We start from the raw sequence: 17,681 nt of genomic DNA, 5'->3' as shown, positions 1-17,681 counted from the left end.
TGCTCATTATTCTTTATCCAGACTGAGTGGCTGTAACCTCTCAGAGAGAAGCTGTGAAGCTCTGTCCTCAGTTCTCAGCTCCCAGTCCTCTAGTCTGAGAGAGCTGGACCTGAGGAACAACAACCTGCAGGACTCAGGAGTGAAGCAGCTGTCTGTTGGACTGGAGAGTCCACAATGTAGACTTGAAACTCTCAGGTCAGAGAGTTCAATTTGTCTCAAATTATTTGTTGTTCTTTAACGTTTGAATTCACTTCTCTCTCTCATGTCAGAACTCTTGTGTTTTGAAACAATGCCACTTATTATCGTTTTGTGTTTGTTTAGTCCAGATTTAGTCTTGTTGATTTTTCATATCTCCGACATATTAGAGTAAAACAGAAAGCAAGTTCATGTGTGCTACAATGACATTATAAATACTGTTAATGTCTTTTTTACTGTTCACGTTCCAGACTGAGTGTCTGTGACCTCTCAGAGAGAAGCTGTGAAGCTCTGTCCTCAGTTCTCAGCTCCCAGTCCTCTAGTCTGAGAGAGCTGGACCTGAGTAACAACAACCTGCAGGACTCAGGAGTGAAGCATCTGTCTGTTGGACTGGAGAGTCCACAATGTAGACTTGAAACTCTCAGGTCAGAGAGTTCAATTTGTCTCAAATTATTTGTTATTTCTTTAACGTTTGAATTCACTTCTCTCTCTCATGTCAGAACTCTTGTGTTTTGAAACAATGCCACTTATTATCGTTTCGTGTTTGTTTAGTCCAGATTTATTCTTGTTGATTTTTCATATCTCCGACATATTAGAGTAAAACAGAAAGCAAGTTCACATGTGCTACAATGATATTATAAATACTGTAAATGTCTTTTTTACTGTTCACGTTCCAGACTGAGTGTCTGTGACCTCTCAGAGAGAAGCTGTGAAGCTCTGTCCTCAGTTCTCAGCTCCCAGTCCTCTAGTCTGAGAGAGCTGGACCTGAGTAACAACAACCTGCAGGATTCAGGAGTGAAGCAGCTGTCTGTTGGACTGAAGAGTTCACACTGTGTCCTTGAAACTCTCAGGTCAGGATTCATTACTTTATTTCATTATTTCATGTAACTTTACAATTGGAGCAGGTGTTGATCATACTCTTAATATAATTCAATATATTTAAGATATTTAAGAGACCCAACATTTCCCCTATGAGCAATCACTTGACACTGTTATGTCGTGGAAGCTTCATTAACCAGCCAGACAGATGACGTTGAAAACTGAACACTTTACTGATAAACATACTGCAGTTAAAAAAAAGAAAGGCAGACATATTCTGTTTTTAGACTTACATTACACAAAAGGGAAACTCATTACAACTGTCACTTCAAAATAAAAGCGCCCTTAAAGGGGTCACTTCGAAATAAAAGCACCCTTAAAGCTATGGTCTACGATTTGAAAGATTTGTTATTATTATTAACATCATTTAGATGGTGGTTATGACCCAATAGTACCACCCACACAATGTGAAGAGTAAAAGGAACCAAAAAAATCCATTCTCTCTAGTGTCTGTAAAACTGAAAAGAAATTGACCAATAGGAACCATCCGGCCCGGATGGCTCCTATTGGATCAATTTTCCGATCCAATCCTCGCTCACTCTCCTGCTCCTGCTCACGTCTGGTCCCGACCCACTTCCGCATTTGAAACTACAAGCGGACGAGAGGTTTGGTTCGCCCTGAGCAGTTCAGCTGCCTCTGCTCGCCCCACCGACAAAGAGTCAAAGCAATAAAGTCTGTCACTGAAAAGACACAAAGCGGAGATGTGAAATAAAGAGGGCTCAAACGGAATAAACATCGGGTCATCATTTGAACGGTGGCGAAAGGTCCGTGAAGATATGGACCCGGTGCTGATACAGAGGCGTTTCTGTTGAGCAGGTAACCTTCGTCTTTATTGTGGATGTTGTGACACAGATAACTTTCATGCCGATGCTGGCTTATGACTGTGAAAGCTGCCGTTAGTTTGTTTCTGTGTTATTAGACGGTGTCTGTCTCCGCAGTGTTGTCAACACTTGTTTACTTGTTCGAAGGAGACGTTAGCCTCTATGCTAGCATTGTAAGCTAACAACAAGCTAACATTGCTAACATGTTTACACCAAATCAGCCTATTTATTTGCTCGTGGCAGCTAAATGAAGCAGCAAGTAAGATGAATGAAGGGATGGATGAAACCCCAACGCGAAGCGGAGGGGTTTCGGATTTATTTCCGGATTTTTATCTTATTTGTCCGGATTTATTTCTCAATAACAACCTCTCGCCCGGTCACTGCTCAGCTGTTTTGCTAACACTCCTCCCGGTCTTGTCCGTTTGTTTTCAACGAAGCCTTTGCTAAATCAATATGATGGATTATCATAAACGCGTTACGATGTGTGTATTTGTGTGTCTTATCTGTCATAAACAAGAGATTACGGTTTACGGACACGTTTGTGTCGCGGTCTGTGTGAGTGTGTCCTAGCTGCTGTCTGGTGCTACTCAGACAGCAGCTGGGACACACACAGCTACTCCGAAACTCACACAGGTTTGTTTTTCAGCCACAATGTGGAAGCGATCGTTGTGATGAAAGCTGACGGCAGCATCTGTTAGTCTCTTGGCCCTCAGTAACTTTTAGAAGTGGCAAACTTAGCTGTTGTAACTGATTACGTAGCTGTAAGGTAACGTAGCTGTAGCATGCTAATGACGTTACGCTAGCTTGGCTGTGGAGCTTAGCTGTGGACATTGTAATGACTTACAAGATTTACGTTAGTTTCAACGTGCATTGTAATAACTTTATCTGTGAATCCGACATCGTTACTCCGCATTCAAAGCTGGGCTGTATTTGGTTTCTGCCGGCTTGTTGCTCTTGGTGCTTGTTGCGGGACGTATAAAGTTCGTTGAAGAGAAAAAAAAAAAAAAACCTTGCTGCGGGAGGTATAAAGTTCGTTGAAGAGAAAAAAAAAAAAAGCTTGTAGCCGGAGGGGGTGTGTCGCGGGACTCCGAGGGGAGAGCGATACAAGCTCGGAGGGGAGGGGTTAAGGAGCACAGAGGGGAGGGGTGTGTGTGGGGGGGGGATGCTTTTTTCAAACCTTTCTCAGATCGTAGACCAGAGCTTTAAAGGGGTCACTTCCTGTTAACACAGGACACAGTATCACTGCATTACAATTTGCTTTTAACAACATTAAACAATTTCACAACAGACACAGTGGCAAGAAGAAAAATGCCTTTTAACAGGCAGAAACCTTGAGAAGAACCAGACTTAGTGGTGGGCTGCTATCTGTCTCAACTGGTTGGGTTGAGAGAGAGAGAGACAGAAGCCCCATTCACACTGCCTTTTCAAGGCGGGAATCTTGTGCTGATATTCCATCGCTGTAGAATAGAATAGATGTTTATTGTCATTGCTTCAAAAACAACGAAACATAGATAGCAGCTCTTAGTTTGACAAATAAATATCAAATATAAACAAGTATAACACAATAGATAAAAATAATAAAATATATACAACAAGATAAATAGACACAAGATTCAAGTATGTAGGTAATATGTACACAAGTGAGTATGTGTGTGAGGGGTGGTAGTGGAGGGTTATTGCACTGGTGTGAAGTCTTTAGAGAGTGAGGGGTGAAGGGAGGGTTGTATCGGCAAGATACAATTACACAAGATTCCTGCCTTTTCAAGAATCTTTACAAGTTACAAAGGTGGAATGGGGGGACAGTTTCATTCCACCTCGGATCCTTCAACAGAGGTAGTAACACAGCCAAAACACAGGCGAGATGACGTCTGCGTGGACAGGAGTGTGATGTTCTGATAGTGTTCACAGTCTGACAACTTAACAGATCCTTCACTCATCAGAGTAGCGATATAAAACCAATGAAACCACTAATCTATTTATACATTTATATTATTTTGTGTGTGTGTGTATATATATATATATATATATATATATATGTGTGTGTGTGTATGGGATGTGTGTATATATATATATATATATATATATATATATATATATATGTATACAAAATGTGGGTCTGTCCGTCTATTCTGCACTTTGGTCCCGACTTACTAATCTCAACAACCATTGGATTGATTGCCATGAGGTTTGGTTCAGACAATCATGCTACCCTCAGGATGAATTGTAATTACTTTGGTGATCCTCCATCATCAGCTCATCATTTTAATCTGTACAATATGTTGATTCATGACCAAATATTTGCAAAACTAATTTCCATTAGCTTCAGTTATACTCTGTGTTCAGTGTTGATTAGTAAATTAGTGAAAACTAAGATGATGAATATAATAAATGTTAAACCCTTAAACACAGATGTGCACTGAATCATCAGGACCCTCAGCTGATCTGCGATGTGTGTTGTTTTGTGTGTCTGCAGGCTGTCAGGCTGTCTGATCACAGAGGAAGGCTGTACTTCTCTGGCCTCAGCTCTGGACTCCAACCCCTCCCATGTGAGAGAGCTGGACCTGAGCTACAATCATCCAGGAGACTCAGGAGTGAAGCTGCTGTCAGCTCGACTGGAGGATCCAGGCTGGAGACTGGACACTCTCAGGTATGAAGAGTCCTGCTGCAGCCACAGACAGTCAGTGTGAGACTCTGTATCTCGACTGTAGATGGTTCAGTGTCGGGAGGTCTGCTTGGTTTACTCCACCTCCAGTTGTTCAGTTCAGTTCAGGAGAAAAGGCAACATGGCACGAAGCCAAGAGTTACAAGTGAAGAGAGGAAGATGAGAAGAAGAGATGAAGATCAGCGACCAGGAGAGTCTCGGCACAAACACTAAAGTTACACCTCTTTTTTCAGACTAGTTTAGTGCCTGTTCAAAATGTGCCTGTTTGATTTGTTGGCCTCTGGTTTTGCTGCTTGATGAACCGTCATCCAAACTACTTCACACTCCACACTGATTGCAGAGGGTTATCAAAACATTAACATTAAATCTAATTTCCACCACGTCACTGCTGTGTTATGATATTAATAATAACAATAGACCCTCTGTGTCAGATGTCTGATCAGAAAATACTGAACCTCAAATTCAAAAGATTTCTGTGACACATAAATGAATTTAATCACTGAATGTCATAGAAACTCTTTCCCTGAACTGGAGAATCAGTGTTTCTGCCAAAGTGCTTGACTTTGAACTTAAAGCTCTGGTCTACGATCTGAGAAAGATTTGAAAAAAGCATCCCCCGGTACACACACCCCTCCCCTCTGTGCTCCTTAATCCCTCCCCTCCGAGCTCGTATTGCTCTCCCCTCGGAGCCTCCCGCGACACACCCCCTCCCGCAACAAGTAGCATGAGCAGCAAGCCGGCTGGCAGAAACCAAATACAGCGCCAGCTTTGAATGCGGAGTAACTATGTCGGATTCACAGGTAAAGTTATTACAATGCACGTTAAAACTCACGTAAATCTTGTAAGTCATTACAATGTCCACAGCTAAGCTCCACAGCCAAGCTAGCGTAACGTCATTAGCATGTTACAGCTACATTACGTTACAGCTACGTAATAAGTTACTATTTATCAACAGCTAAGTTAGCCACTTCTAAAAGTTATTGAGGGCCAAGAGACAAACAGATGCTGCCGTCAGCTTTAATCACAACGATCGCTTCCACATTGTGGCTGAAAAATAAACCTGCATGAGCCTCAGACCAGCTGTGTCCCAGCTGCTGTCTGAGTTGCACCACGGCCGCGACACAAACTTGCCCGTGAACCGTAATCTCTTGTTTATCACAGATAAGACACACAAATACACACATCGTTACACGTATATGATAATCCATCATATTGATTTAGCAAAGGCTTCATTGAAAACAAATGGACAAGACCGGGAGGAGGGTTAGCAAAACAGTTGAGTAGTGACCGCGCGAGAGGTTGTTACGGAGAAATAAATCTGGACAGGCTGATTTATTTGGCTGCCACAAGCAAATATATAGGCTGATTTGGTGTAAACATGATAGCAATGTTAGCTTACAAGGCTAACATAGAGGCTAACGTCTCTAAATTGTTTCGACACCGCCTAATAACACAGACAAAAACGGCAGCTTTCACTGTCATAAGCCAGCATCGGCATGAAAGTTATCTGTGTCACAACATCCGCAATAAAGACGAAAGATTACCTGTTCAACAGAAACTCCGCTGTATCAGCATCGCTTTTCAGGTCCGGATCTTCACGGAGCTTTCGCCACCGTTCCAATGATGACCCGATGTTTACTCAGGTTTGAGACCTCTTTATTTCACATCTCCGCTTTGTGTCTTTTCAGTGACAGACTTTGACTTTCTTTCAGCCTTTGCCGGTGGGGCAAGCAGGGGCCGCTTGCTGTCACTCTGCTTTCCCTGCATACCTGAACTGCTCAGGGCAAAACAAACCTCTTGTCCGCTTGTAGTTTCAAATGTGGAAGTGGGTCGGGACGAGACGTGACCAGGAGCAGGAGAGTGAGCGAGGGTATTGGAAGGGAAAATTGACCAATAGGAGCCATGCGGGCCGGATGGTTCCTATTGGTCAATTTCTTTTCAGTTTTGCAGGCTCTAAAGAGAATGGATTCATTTGGTTCCTTTTGCTCTTCACATTGTCTAGGTCGTACTATTGGGTCACAACCACCATCTAAATAATGTTAATAATAATGACAAATCTTTCAAATCATAGACCATAGCTTTAAAATGGTTCTGACATGGATCTTTATCAACACTGGAGTAACTGCATTCTAGATCATCACTGACAAGTGTATCTGTGCCTCAGTGTGAAACATTTACAGACTGTAACAACTGTCTCTGGCATCAGTTTAAAGTGAACAGAAGATATAAAACAGTCCAATAACAACGCTAGATGACACAAGGTGGAACATTCCCGTCACATCACCATAACAGCAGCAGTGCATAGATTAATTTAAGATGGGTCAGTGGTGCTGTCTTGGCTCCTGTCATGAGGAAACTGCTGCTCCAGCTGCGCTTGGGCTGTTTTGGGTAGTTCTCATTATAACAGCCTGCAGGGGCAGGAAAGTTTCAGTGTTTTGCACCGTCAGCAAAATCAAATGACAAAAGAAAAGAAAACATTCAGTGATCAATCATCTGCTCCATTGATTAACATGATATGTGACCTGTGCAGAGCAGCTCTCTACAGTAGTTGGTGGACCTCTGGTTTAATGCTGTTGTAATGTACTTCAGCCTGGCTCGTAGCTGCTGACTCAGCTTCACTTTCAGCTGTTCTGGAGTCGTGTTCAGGTTCTGCTGGTGGAAATCCAATGTTTCCTGATTGTGCTGCTTCAAAATAAAAGCTTTCAAATAACTACATAATGCAGGACCTTTATTGTGAAGGATTTATAGGAAGTGTTAAATGCAGGAAGTTGGCGTGACAATGTTGCATGGATGGACTTTTAATTTCTCTTTTGTGGTAGCAAACAACACACATGGTTTCAGTTACTAACTGAGTCTATCCACACACTTTATGGCCGACTACAGTAATAACAGCGTGCACCTTACTGTGACTGCAGCAACGTGCTCGTAGCTCTGTCACATACCGGAGAGACTCACTCCTACCAACACAACACAGAGTAGTGTTTGTTGGCACTAATTATAGGGCTGCAACTAACAACTATTTTCATAACCCATTAATCACATAAAAAGACAAAAGCTGATTTATTTTACATTTCCAGCATTTTATTAAAGAATAAAACATTGCTGTTACATTTTCCTCTTTAGTCTTGTTCAGTTCACTTTTAAACAACTTCAAACTGTGAAAGCAACATAAATGTATTAGAGGTGTGGAAATGTCTCCATTATAAGATGCATCATGATGCAGAGACAGAGCAGAATCCAGAGTCTGCAGCTCATGTTGATTGTTGGTTGTTCGGCCTCAGCTGGACAATAAAATTACGTTCAAATTCAAAAAACTTTATTTGTCCCCAGGGTCAATTCAAGGCACGTGGAGCAGGTATACACAATACAACACATAACAGTCAGCTAGTTTAAAAATAACAAATAAAAATATAAAAAAAAATAAAATTAAAATAAATTAAAAATAAGATTAAAATAGAGAAATATAAAGCTATGAATAAAATAAAAAGAGATGTAGACAGTATTCACATAAGGTGCAAGTGGTATTGAGGTAGTTAAGAATGTCCCTGTAAATTGAATTCAAAATCAACACTGCACTTCTGTGAATCTTCAGCAACAAACCTGCCAAATATAAAGTAGACTGGATGAACGGTTCTGGAGACATGTGGACCACAGACAGAAAGACAGATTCTTGGCTTCATAGTCAGATGTTCCTCTGTCATATCTGGACGCATCATGTTTACCACAGCAGATTTCAAACTAAGAGACATTTTCTGTCATTTGTTCTGCTTTTAATGGCATCAAACATGACATGAAGTTCTCCTCACAGGAACTATTACTGCTGTAATATCCATCAGATATCAATCCAGCACCAAACTATAGTAACGTGAACATGTCAGCGCATGAAATGATGCTGTTTCTACCACAAACAGCTTAAGTGACACTTGTGAGCTTCTGGAGGGAAACAGTCTGGGAGTCTCTGTCTCTTAGTTTTGTGGCAGAGGTCGGGAACCAACGTCCAACGTTTTCTGATGATTTATTACGTATAAATTGTATTTGTTTATTTGCACAGTAAAACAAAGCAGCATAAACACAGCGAGAACAAAAAGCAGACTGTGCAGGTGAGATTCAGAAAAGCCCTGGAAGCTTCAAACAGGAATCTGACCTCAAAAGTTCTGACATCCAAATCCAAAAGTCCTGTAATATACAAACATGAGCACAAGCTGACATTGGATCAGACAGCAAGCGTAAGGTAGCCCACAGGAAACAGCAGCAACATCCAATAAAATAAAGATGAAGTCATGAATCCAAAAAGAGGTTTGTGTGTGTCCTCACATGTTGTCGTCCTCTTTCACACACACCAACATCCTGTGGCTCTCAGTGTGTGAGGAGAGTGGCAGAGGTGAAGAGGTTCAGGAGAACAGGGAGAAGCAGGCCTGATGAACATATTGTGTTTCTGTGTATGAGAGTCATGTCATGTCCATGTCTGCATGCTGAAAGAGGATGTGCTGCTCTGACCCCCCTCCTCCTTTCAGGGTGGAGCCTGCTGGAGTCCAATGGTTGACACCAGGTCTGAGGAAGTGTGAGTGTGTTTTTACTTTGATTCAGCTTCACACTGTGACATCACTCAGTCACATCTGTGATGTCATCATCACACTGATGATACATTAATAACTGCAGCTGTGTTGTGTCTTTTTCTCTCCATCAGATTCCTGTGAGCTCACAGTCGACACAAACACAGTCGACAGATACATCAAACTGTCTGACAACAACAGGAGGATGACATATGTGAGAGAGGATCAGTCATATCCTGATCATCCAGAGAGGTTTGAGACCTCCTTGTGGTCTCAGCTGCTGTGTAGAACTGGTCTGACTGGTCGCTGTTACTGGGAGGTCGAGTGGAGAGGAAGAGTTTATATATCAGTGAGTTACAGAAGAATCAGAAGGAGAGGAGACAATAAAGACTGTTGGTTTGGATTGAATGATCAGTCCTGGAGTCTGTGCTGGTTTGATGGTCATTACTCTGTCTGTCACAATAACAGACAAACAAACATCTTCTCCTTCTCCTCCTCCTCCTCCTCCTCCTCCTTCTTCTCTGGTAGAGTAGCAGTGTATGTGGACTGTCCTGCTGGCACTCTGTCCTTCTACAGAGTCTCCTCTGACTCACTGATCCACCTCCACACCTTCAACACCACATTCACTGAACCTCTTTATCCTGGATTTGGGCTCTTCTGGTCCAGTCCTGGTTCCTTAGTGTGTCTGTGTGGTGTGTAGTCTGCAGAGTCTCCTCCTGTCACAGAAACATTGTCAGTGCTGAACAGTTGAGTCTGTACAGGATCACAGTCACATCAATCTTTCAGCTTCTTGTAATAAATTCATCAGTGAACTTTGTACAAAATGATTCAAACTGATTGTAAAGATTGATGGTTTCCTCGTCATCAATGATTCTGTTCTGCACATTAAAACTGAGACATCACTTCACTTTGTTCTGCACTTGTTGTATTTGACAGTCGTCAGCATGAAGCTGGTGACTCACAGAAGGACTTTAACAGGCAGCCGCTGTAAAGACTTTAAAACAGGCGTAACGTGCGTCTCCTTCTGGTCTGAGTCAGCAGTCGTGCAGCAGGATGTTGAATTAGCTACTTTCATAATGTTTCTGTGTGAGTGTTACGGCCTCCGTTCATAAAAGTCAGAGCTGAGGCTCAGAAGGGGCTGGAGGATGCAACATGTGAAGGACACCAGACACAAGGTTCATAGTTAACTCACAGCTTTTATTACATCATTCAAATTATTCCCAAAAGAAACCCAGGAACAAACAAAAAGGGGCTGAAAGGAACAAAAGATGGGAAGACGCTGGACCAACCAGGCAGTGGGCCGTCATTCCCCGCGTCTCCCCCTGAACCACCTCGATGAAGACTGATCCTAAAACAAAGAAAAGGAAGGACTGAACCAGCGGTAACCTCCGGCCCAAACTAACACGGTAAACTAAAATAACACAACCCCAGCACCTAAACTATGGAGGACTAAAAGTGCCTTAAATAAATAAATACACCATTAAATAATTAATAAAATGTGTCATTAATTCATTAAAATACCGATTCATTTCATGTAAAAACATAATTATTTCACTAATGAATTATTTCATGGTCCTGTGTTGCAGTGCTTCATGAATTTATTTCATCTGTCAAATTCGCCCATCAAAGTCAGTGGGCGGGGCTAACTGACTCTAGTCTAATCTATCCACCTTATTCCTAGCCCCCATGATGCCTTGCGTGAATTATGGGCGCAACTTCCGGTTGCGTTTGTTTACATGGTAACGGTTGACGCTAATCCGATTTACATGAGGGTTAGAGAGGTAAAACATGTTGGAACATCATCTGTCAGAGCTTGAACGAGACAACATTACAATCTCATTGCCTACTCATATAGAGGGGCGGGAGGATGACATGAAGAAGTGGCCTATGATAACACACAGTTGCATTTTTAGCTACTTTCTTAACTCTGTCGCTTCGGACAGGGAGGCAATGAATAATCTGAAAAGCTCTGAGGCGTATCAGTGTCTGCACAATAATAAGTAAGTATTAATAATTCATAACAATATAATATACTATAATATTGTAATATAATATATATTATAATAATTTTATAAGTTAGTAAGTTGTAATATTTTTTGTCAACAAAGTGAAAAGAGCACATGTGTAACGTTTTAGGTGTTCTTTTCAAGTAAAGATTTTTCAGCCGCATCCTTCTGGGTTCCTCATCCTTCGGTAGGTGGTGGAAACTGTACCGATTCTCACAACAACATTCTCTCTTAGCCCAGGGTGCATGTTCAAAACATTGCTCTTGTAGCCACAGATTTAACTTCGTGTGGTTATTAGTACAACCGCGAACAGCGCAACATGTTCCCGAGCTGCGCAAGGACATTTTTAAATGCCACCGGAGCTGATCATCGTAAAGAAAAGAAAACAGTAAAAGACAACTTTCAAATAGACCGCTACGGGAAACGAAAACCGCTAGTAAACAATGGCTCACTGCTACTTGCGGTGAGAACCGGAAGTTGCACCCATAATCGTTTCTACAGCAACGACCCCAGGAATAAGGTGGATTGCTTTGGTCTGAAGTCTTGAAACCAGAAGAAGAAGAAGAAGAAGAAGAAGAAGAAGAAAACATGGCGGCTACGTTGATGGAGGATCCCTCTGTAGTGAGCTGCTGAGATCTGTTAGAGCAACAAACACAGGACCAACACACACAGGGACCAACACACACAGGATCAACACACACAGGACCAACACACACAGGACCAACACACACAGGGACCAACACACACAGGACCAACACACACAGGGACCAACACACACAGGACCAACACACACAGGACCAACACACACAGGGACCAACACACACAGGGACCAACACACACAGGACCAACACACACAGGACCAACACACACAGGGACCAACACACACAGGCCCAACACACACAGGGACCAACACACAGGGACCAACACACACAGGGACCAACACACACAGGACCAACACACACAGGACCAACACACACAGGACCAACACACACAGGGACCAACACACACAGGGACCAACACACACAGGACCAACACATACAGGACCAACACACACAGGCCCAACACACACAGGGACCAACACACACAGGACCAACACATACAGGACCAACACACACAGGGACCAACACACACAGGGACCAGGGCGTTTGGCTTTGACAGACCGAGTACAGTTCTGGACCATCAAGTTGTTTGTGGATTACCAGCTTGTCAAACTGCAGCGATGTTCGAGTGTCAAAGAGGACCATCAGGAGACGCATGAAACAAAGCGCTTTAAGGTTTTTACACTAAATTCATGTGTTTCCACTTGATGAGCTGCTCTCATCCACTCAGAAAGGACGCTACGTTTAGTGTAACATTACTCCATGTTGATGTTTGTTGTTTGTGCACAAAGACTGACCTCTGTTCAGCTGTGAATGATGAGGAGTTGGACCGCATTATATAAATATTATATTTATAAGTGAAGTCCACAGAAGACATCCGAACACCGGCTACAAGCTAATGCGTGCTCATCTGAATGCAGGAGGTGTGCGTGTTCCCAGTGAGTATCATGATATGGGCATTATTTAAATGTATTTTAATGTATTTATTATTTAAATATGAACTATAAATTAGTGAGCCGAGCTAATGTTAAGATGTTGATGAACATGCCCTGGACCTCTTCTATCAGATCTTCACTTCACTGGATGATCAGGGAACACTGACTCCAGACAATGAAGTCCATCTGTTGGCACTGCACCGGATCTTCCTTCCACAAATCCAGCAAAGTCTCGACTCTTTCAGAGACGCTTGGAGCGTTCATGGTCTCAGAACTGAAAGGAGTCAGTCAGCACAGCAGCTCTGGAGAAGATACAGAGAGCGAGGCCCTATGGAGGATCCTACTGAGGTTAGAGAAAGATCAACTTTAACACTTTGTTAAACCGTCTGTTTCCCCAAAAGAATTATGGGAGAAAATAATGTGCTGCTTTAAATGAAGCTTCAAAGTCTCCTGAGCTTTCAAAGATCAACCTCTGAGCTGTAGTTTCTGTGGTGCTAACTGAACAGGCAACATTAGTTTCTCATCGACTTGGTGACCGACAATAACAATCTTAAATACTTTGTGTAATGACATGTCAGACTAGTTTTAAGCAGAAGATTGATCATGCTCGTCATCCATTCAGGTTTATGAAGACTACGGGATGGACTGGAACGGACCTCACGGTCTTCATGGAGGCACTGTGTCGGTCCCTGAGGTTCAGCTGGCCCGTGAGCTCTCAGATGAAGAGGTTGCCATGTTGCCAGCTCCAGGAGTTTCTGTAACTGATGCACTTAGATTATATGTAGAGACTGTGCAGGTTTTATCAAGAGTCATAGCAGACTGATGGCCAACCCATGCTTTTATTTAGCATCTTAGAACAAGCAAGCATGAACTGAAAAAGTTGTTGCTTTCCTTAAAAAAGAAAAGAAAAGAAGCTGTTTTACTCTGAAGCTCTACAATAATCACTGTTATGATCTGGTAAATGGAGTTTCTGCACAGCTCAACTGCTTCCTGAACTTAAACACTCCTTTTCTTCCCGTCTCATTATCGGCCACAGGATGAAAAACATGAATGCTGTTCTGTTCACACTGAAAGCTGAAGATGCACAACTGTTTGGTTTCAGTCAATGGAAAACACATGTTGAATAAAACAATTGTAAACTACTGCACAGTATGTTAAATGTGTTCAAAGACACTGGACTTGTGTCAGCTGACCTCACCTACTGAACAGTGCATTCAATGACATCTGTCTGAAAAACACTTAAACAAGTCCAGATCCAGTCTGTGCACTATTCATGGCAGAGACAAGTGCTTTCTGGAAGTCCATGTAGGTTTTGAAATGAGCTGGCAGCTTCAGTGTTTCAGAGCATGTGGAGGACGTAGGAAGGTTTCCACCAGACATCTCCACGTTCAGGTCAGGAGGAAGCCTCTCCCAGCCAACCCAGAGTGTCAGCAGCTGGGCCAGTGTACCTGATGAAGCTAAAAGTCAGAACATGGATTCAAGACAACATTTAGTTCAACTTCAGTCGATCATATCTGTCCATGAGACATCGAAGCATTTGTAAAGAGAGCAATACATGAGCCAAATAAGGTGTTTATACCTGTTTCAATGAACATCCTTAGAAAGCCATTGATGCGGCATGTGGACTCTACGTCAAAGTCTTCATCATCACTGTTCTCAACTGGCCATGTGATGTTTTCTAGGAGCATCTTAAAGACACATCAATGTAATTATTTTGGTGAAGGAATATGCAGATCACATTGGTGAATGGAAAAATAACCAGCTCAGTCATTGAAAATACTTTAAATTCATTAAATAAAGTCACAAATATACTAAATGACTGACTTACCTGGGCTGTGAACTGCATTTCAGCCATTTTGGGGAAAAGAAGTGGGACAACATGTGGCGTAGATGTCAGCAGGGGCCTCACCATCACATCCTTCAGACCCTTTCTCAACTGTTTAATTTGGCGCATGGTCCAATGACCCAAGAGACAGACCCGACCCATATTACAGACCGAATCCTGTTCATAAAAGCACAATGAAGTGCTTTATAAAACCCATTCAAACTCTAGTACAGAATATATCAAGCCTTAAAAAGACATTTACACATTTTAGAATAATGTATGCTGCTATTCAGACGTGTCTTTTCCTGGGACGTCCCTTCATTTGACAACACGTCACATTCTGCCTAGATTACAAGTTAAAGGAGAGCTAGTTGTCCTGTCTGCAGGCCCAGTCTGCCTGTGATTGAGAATATGTGGTGCTTCATGCACACTTGTCATAACTGCTCTGCTTAAGACATAATTGATGGATGAATGGGGAAACTCCACTTTCTAAATGTTAGCAGCTGGAAGTTAACAGTGGTGAACTGTATCAGCTTTTTAAAGTATATTATCAAAAGGCACATTCACTAAAGCAGATGTGTGTTGTTGAGCTGCTCTCAGTGTACTGTAGTGGGATTTTTAGTAAATATTACATTTTGTTTTTATAATAATTATTCATGTGTCAACATTTGTGAAATTGGGGTTTTGTTAAATCTGCCGCTGTTCTATCAACACTTGCAGGAGTGAGAAATATTGTAGTACTTAAACTGTATATGCATTAAACGCTGGTTCTGAAGAACTTTAACATGAAAAATATCATTTTTAATGTTTTCCATGTTTTCCATCTCTGTCAGTGTCGACATAACAAGCCAGGGTTCACAACATTTTCTATCATTTCATCACTTACAGCGATGAATCCTGTCACTTAACCAGCAGGAACTCCCTGCATGGAGCAGAAGTTTGTTATGTGGCCGTCTCCGATTTGTTTTGGTGACTGCCGGGAGATCCCAAGACATGCAAAGATCTGAAACTGTGTCCTTCTGTTCTGGTGTAAGTTCTTCATGTTCAAGCTCAAATCAAGACCATAAAAGTTATTACATTTGCCCAAACAATCATTTAGCAAGGCAAAGGTTTTTTATGTTACAGAGCAGTCTTATGATGCTCCTGATGTGCAGGTCAGGACAGTCATCTGTAACAACAGTTGCCGTTTTCAGGGTCCCATTGAACAGCACATAAATTACAGCAGGACTTCATCCTGTGACACGGGGGCCGTCGTGCAGAAAGCTGTGGGCCGACATCCTTCCTGCAACCCGGAAGAGGTCGCTTTCAATAAGCAGCTGTGATGCTGCTGGAACAAGATGGTCAGCTTCACCCTCAAACAGCAGTGTTGGGCCCATTCCTCCTGTAAAGTACCAAGAGAGCAGCGGATAAAGTCACAACAATTAACCACTGAAATACATTTAAAATTACATCATATTAACCTTCAACATGGTCAAAGACTCACCAACATCTAGACTGAATCCAACCTGGAGTTTGTAGCGCATCACTCCCTCTCCGATTGCAACATCACCTGAAATAAGATATTGATAATAACAGTGGAAAAACGGTGGCTGACTAATGCAGGTAACTGGATCAGGTAACATTTAACAAGCAAGGGGAAAAATAGTCAATATTCTAGAAGAGCATCCTTAATATTGACTATTCCAGATAACAGCAGAATATTGTGCATTTCATTTGTGCACATCAGTTATATAATTGTTTGGATCCCATTCTCCCATTTAACAACTCCATATAAGATACTTGAGTGGTATAAACTTCACTGATACATTCATATTACACACTTTATATTACTGACCAACAAGGGCACAATGAAGTGGACATGCCCGTTCTTGCTGCTGTTTGTAGAAGAAGAGAAGGTCCCGTTCCCTGTCCTCCTCAGAGTCCCTGACATCCATCTTCATCCTCAGTGGTTTCCCAGATGCAGATTGTCTTTCAGATAGGCGAGGGTGTATCCAGTGCTGGGACACGGAAGCAATGCAAGATTTCCACTGCGAGTAGATCCTAGAAATTCAAAGCCTCCCCCTTCTTGGAGCTTCAGAAACACTTCCGTCAGTTTATTTGTTATAACCACGGGATCGTTTTCATTCCCTGCAAATAAGACTGATAACTATTATTCACACTATGAAAATCAAGTTTGAGTCAAATATGAACATATGGAAATACTTCTGACTATAAAAAGAAATGCTGAGTAGAACTGCAAATAATTGCAACGAGCCACAGACGGTACAAACTTGTGTTGGTTTTGGTAAATTCCTGGTTTCATACTGACCTGAAAATGTCACTTTTTGCTCTCCAAGTCCTGAAGTAAGAAGGTCTGCTTTAAGCAGTATGCTTCTGGTCAGCCAAACAACAGACAGTGTGTGTGGAGCTTCTTCGACTCACTTGAACTTGCTGGTCGTCTCGTCATGCTTCTTCTGGTTCCAGCGTTATACGGCGCAAAGAGTATCTTGGTATCTAGTATCTAGCTACTTACTGTAAGCTATGTTTAAAGCAGAGACATTGTTAGCTAGCTGTAGAGTAGCATTTCTGTTAGCTAGGTGTAGAGTACCATTTCTGTTAGCTAGGTGTAGAGTAGCATTTCTGTTAGCTAGGTGTAGCATGGCTCCTGTGCTACCTGCTCAGCCCAGTTACTTAGTGCAGAAACAGGTGATGAGGGTTCACCCTGTTATAAGTCAGAGCAGCATCAGAGTGATGGTGAAGCTGTTATCTGAAGGTAAAGCAGTGACATGATGTTGCTTTAAGTTCTGTACTGCTTTCACACACAAACGTCAGCTGGGAAACTGCCTGGTCTTTGGGCCAAGATGGCTGCCTGTGTGAGCAGGCAGAGAAAAGCTGTGGTTTGTCCTGGTGCTTTGACTGATGACACTGTGATAAGAAGGTGAGTTCAGTCTGATCTGAGGTCTGATGTGTTTCACAATAGTCAGGACTTTTATTGATGTGGAGGGGAAGGGAGCACGGGGTTGAACACTAGGACCCAGCAGGCATCAGGGCGTGTAAACAGAGTGTGAGAGCTCACCTGGGCTCCTCCTCCTGTGATGAAGCACACCTGAGAGTAGTGATGTTCGATACCACCGATTTCCTTTCCAATCCGATACTGAGTAAAATTCAGGCTGGTATCGGCGATACCGATCCAATACCGATACTTTGTGCAAATACACCTAATGTGT

At 42.3% G+C, this 17,681-nt stretch overlaps 2 protein-coding genes across 2 annotated transcripts in view; both read left to right on the top strand.

The window, feature by feature from the left end:
• Nucleotides 1-9,994, top strand: part of LOC311252942 (uncharacterized protein) — a gene marked incomplete at its 5' end in the record, with an annotated part of 34,583 nt that extends 24,589 nt beyond the window's left edge. The window contains 6 exons of the mRNA XM_084346606.1: nt 22-195; nt 447-620; nt 873-1,046; nt 4,369-4,542; nt 9,072-9,118; nt 9,245-9,994. Coding sequence (XP_084202732.1) covers nt 22-195; nt 447-620; nt 873-1,046; nt 4,369-4,542; nt 9,072-9,118; nt 9,245-9,810 — 1,309 coding nt within the window. The 3' untranslated portion in view covers nt 9,811-9,994. The remainder of the gene's footprint in view (nt 1-21; nt 196-446; nt 621-872; nt 1,047-4,368; nt 4,543-9,071; nt 9,119-9,244) is intronic.
• The window catches only part of LOC311253568 (NACHT, LRR and PYD domains-containing protein 3-like), a 379,521-nt gene that overhangs the window by 87,004 nt on the left and 274,836 nt on the right, over nt 1-17,681 (top strand). The gene's annotated exons all lie outside the window — the stretch shown is intronic.

The sequence above is a fragment of the Pagrus pagrus genome (assembly GCF_965226575.1).
Source record: "Pagrus pagrus genome assembly, chromosome: 24".
Taxonomy (NCBI): Eukaryota; Metazoa; Chordata; class Actinopteri; order Spariformes; family Sparidae; genus Pagrus; species Pagrus pagrus.
The sequence above is the reverse complement of the archived record's forward strand: the minus strand, read 5'-3'. Positions and strand labels throughout refer to the sequence as shown.